We start from the raw sequence: 2888 nt of genomic DNA, 5'->3' as shown, positions 1-2888 counted from the left end.
TGAGAATCTTTCCAATTAACTGCTAGATTCAAAAATCTTCTGGAGATTCTCAGGATCATTGCCTTGCCCATCTTCTATATATAACTGTATGGCTTGACATTATAATGTTTCCTAGTCAATTATGTATTTATAATTTTTCTATTTCCATTCTCAAAGTACATTTAAAAGTAGGAAATGTCAGGCTTTTCTCCTTTTTTTGAAATAAGCAAAAGATAAGGCTGGCAGTTTGTGGAATCATAATTCTGGGACTGACTGTACAAACCTTGTAACGACTACAGATATAAACCATGGTGTACATTTGATATAAATAAAAGTAACATGTATAAATAGTTTTCTGCCACCTTCATGATGACGTTATTAGTAAGAAAATTACCTCTGGGTCGAGATCTTCCTCGTCCTCTATTGCTTTGTGCAACTTCACTTGCTTCTTCAAACCATCTTGATAGCATATCAGACATTCTCTGCATCAGTGATACATTAGGACTTTGCTCTCCTATTTTAACATAGAATTTTATCAGTGAGACTAGTAGTAAGTCAGGATCCTCTATCAATGTAAAAACCTAGGGATGAGGAGCTTTAAGATATAAGCAATTTTTTAAAAATCAATTTGCCTAAATAAATTATAAAGATGTACACAAAAATTCATTAAGTCCCTCATCACATTTTATAGCCAATTATGTCGGTGACCCTTTGTGTGCATGGTAAGAGCCTCAAGAATAAGGCTCACACCTTCTTCATCTCTGCCAATTTGCCTACTTGTAGTTACTTTCTTATCTCTTAACCCATCCAGACTTACTTAGATCTTTACGTTTAAGAATCCCCAGCTAGGAAAGGCTGCTAGATTCCAAGCCAAAGAGAGTAAAAGAAAGGTTTTCCCTTTCATTAGAGCATTATCATCAAGCAAAGACACAAATATACACTTAGGTTTTTGCATAAATTTTTCTAAAATTGAATTTTCATCTTTTACTGTACATAAATTTCAAACAACTGAAATTAGTTGAAACCATACTCCTGTTCTTCCATCAAATAAGTGTTTTACTTTAAAATGATATCAAATTAAAAATGTGACAACTCTATTCTACAATCATGTAAAATGGAAATGTTTTAGTGGAATCAGAATTTTGTATTTTATCACCATTATATAATATAGCTTTACATTTAAATATACTACAAGGTAACAATAAGGACAATACACTGAAAAATATGTTTTTGATCATAAAACATTTTTGAAATTATCAGAATAAGACTTCACTACTCATTTATTTAATATAATTTACTCAGACTAATCCTAGTTAAAGTGTATCATACCAAAGCTTCCAAGTTTTTTATGCTTGTAAAGGAATAGTTTCCACTTTTCTTCATATCTAAAGGTAAAAATTAGTAAGTCTGATAATATCCAGTGTTCCAGAGGGCAATGGGTATTCTTAGAAATTTCATGGGATTATAAATTAGTGTGTCTTTTTTTGAAAGCAATTTGATAACCAGCAAAATTGAAATGTACACCCATTGGGGGGTGTACACCTGTAATTCCCTAACGCTGGGAGGGTAAAGCAACAGATCGCAAATTTAAATGCAGCTTGAATAACTCAGCAATGAGACCCTGTCACAAAATTTTAAAAAGAGCTAAGGGGTATAGCTAAGTACAAAGGCCCCCAACTTCAATCCTCAATATTGCAAAAGAAAGTACTGTATTTAAAGACTCAGTCACTCTACTTCTAGGAATCTATCCTAAGCTGTATCTGCCCATGTACATAATGATACAAATGCAAGTTTATTCACTGCACCATCTTGGAGAGTAGTTTAAAAAAAAAAAAAAAAAAAGAAGAGGAGGAGTTAAAAACATTAATTTTTAGGGCCAGCCAGACAGCTCAACAGACTAAAGTGCCTCCTTAGGCAGAGCACAGCAGTGAGGGTTCAATCCCTGGTATGCTATGCTGGCACTGCCCCTGGGGCACACCGAGATGGTGATTGAGACTGGGCATGATGGTGCATGCCTGTAATCCCAGCACTTAGAAGGCTGAAATCAGAAGAATCACTACAAGTCCAATCTGTGTAGTAAGACCCTGTAGACCCTGTACTAAATTGAAAAAAAAAAAAAAGGTTAGTTTTTAAATACCATATGCCAAAAAAGCTTGTCCAACTATAATTACCATCTCGTTCTCGTTCACTCTCAGGCCTTGCTCTGGGTCCAGTATCTGACCAATCACCACGAAGTCTCAAACGCTTAACTGGAGGCTGTCGTAACTAAAAGAAAAGGGTAGGCAAAGCCTATGTAAGTCCAAAGGAAAATTCACTCCAATCACTCCTGTTCCCAGGCCAAGGATCAAACCCAGGGCTTCATGTATCTTGCAAGCACTTCACCACTGAGATACACCCCAGACTGTCAACTCTTAGAGCACACTTTCAGTCTGATTATTTCCATCTCACTATTTTGATAAACTATGCAAGAGATGTACTCATGTTACATCAGCCTTTTGTAGCACTCCTGATAAACATCCTTTGATGCTGACAATCTGTACTAGTATCTTCAACTTGGAGCCTGGATGGAACTATGAAATCACATAGATGTGATTTCTAACTCCACTTCTCTCACTTTTCAACTGACAATATGAAGTTCACCTGTTTGAGCTTTGGTTTTTATGTAATAAGTACATTTCAGCCAAAATACCTGCACACCTAACAAGTAGAATTATTATTCTTAACAATTTGCTCTCCATTTCTCCCCAGCATCTATCCTAAACCTTTACCATTCTATTCTTGGCTAATAACTTTTCCTATTGCACAGAGTATAATATCAAGAAAGCCCTATATAAATGACATCAATTTCCTCAGCTGAATGCTGTAAGATGACTATATATTATATAATATCTTATATTATACTATCTTGC

At 35.1% G+C, this 2888-nt stretch overlaps 1 protein-coding gene across 9 annotated transcripts in view; it reads right to left on the bottom strand.

Annotated features, from left to right (window-relative positions):
- Dcaf6 (DDB1 and CUL4 associated factor 6) overlaps positions 1-2888 on the bottom strand; it is a 169501-nt gene that overhangs the window by 71163 nt on the left and 95450 nt on the right. For all 9 annotated transcript variants that reach the window (XM_023706302.1, XM_023706303.1, XM_023706304.1 and 6 more), the window contains exons 8-9: positions 2151-2244; positions 374-493 (exon numbers count right to left, since the gene is read on the bottom strand). In XM_023706302.1, coding sequence (XP_023562070.1) covers positions 374-493; positions 2151-2244 — 214 coding nt within the window. The remainder of the gene's footprint in view (positions 1-373; positions 494-2150; positions 2245-2888) is intronic.

The sequence above is a fragment of the Octodon degus genome, unplaced genomic scaffold (genome assembly GCF_000260255.1).
Source record: "Octodon degus isolate 3935 unplaced genomic scaffold, OctDeg1.0 scaffold00250, whole genome shotgun sequence".
NCBI lineage: Eukaryota > Metazoa > Chordata > Mammalia > Rodentia > Octodontidae > Octodon > Octodon degus.
Note: the sequence above shows the minus strand (reverse complement) of the source record. Positions and strands in the feature narration are given on the sequence as shown.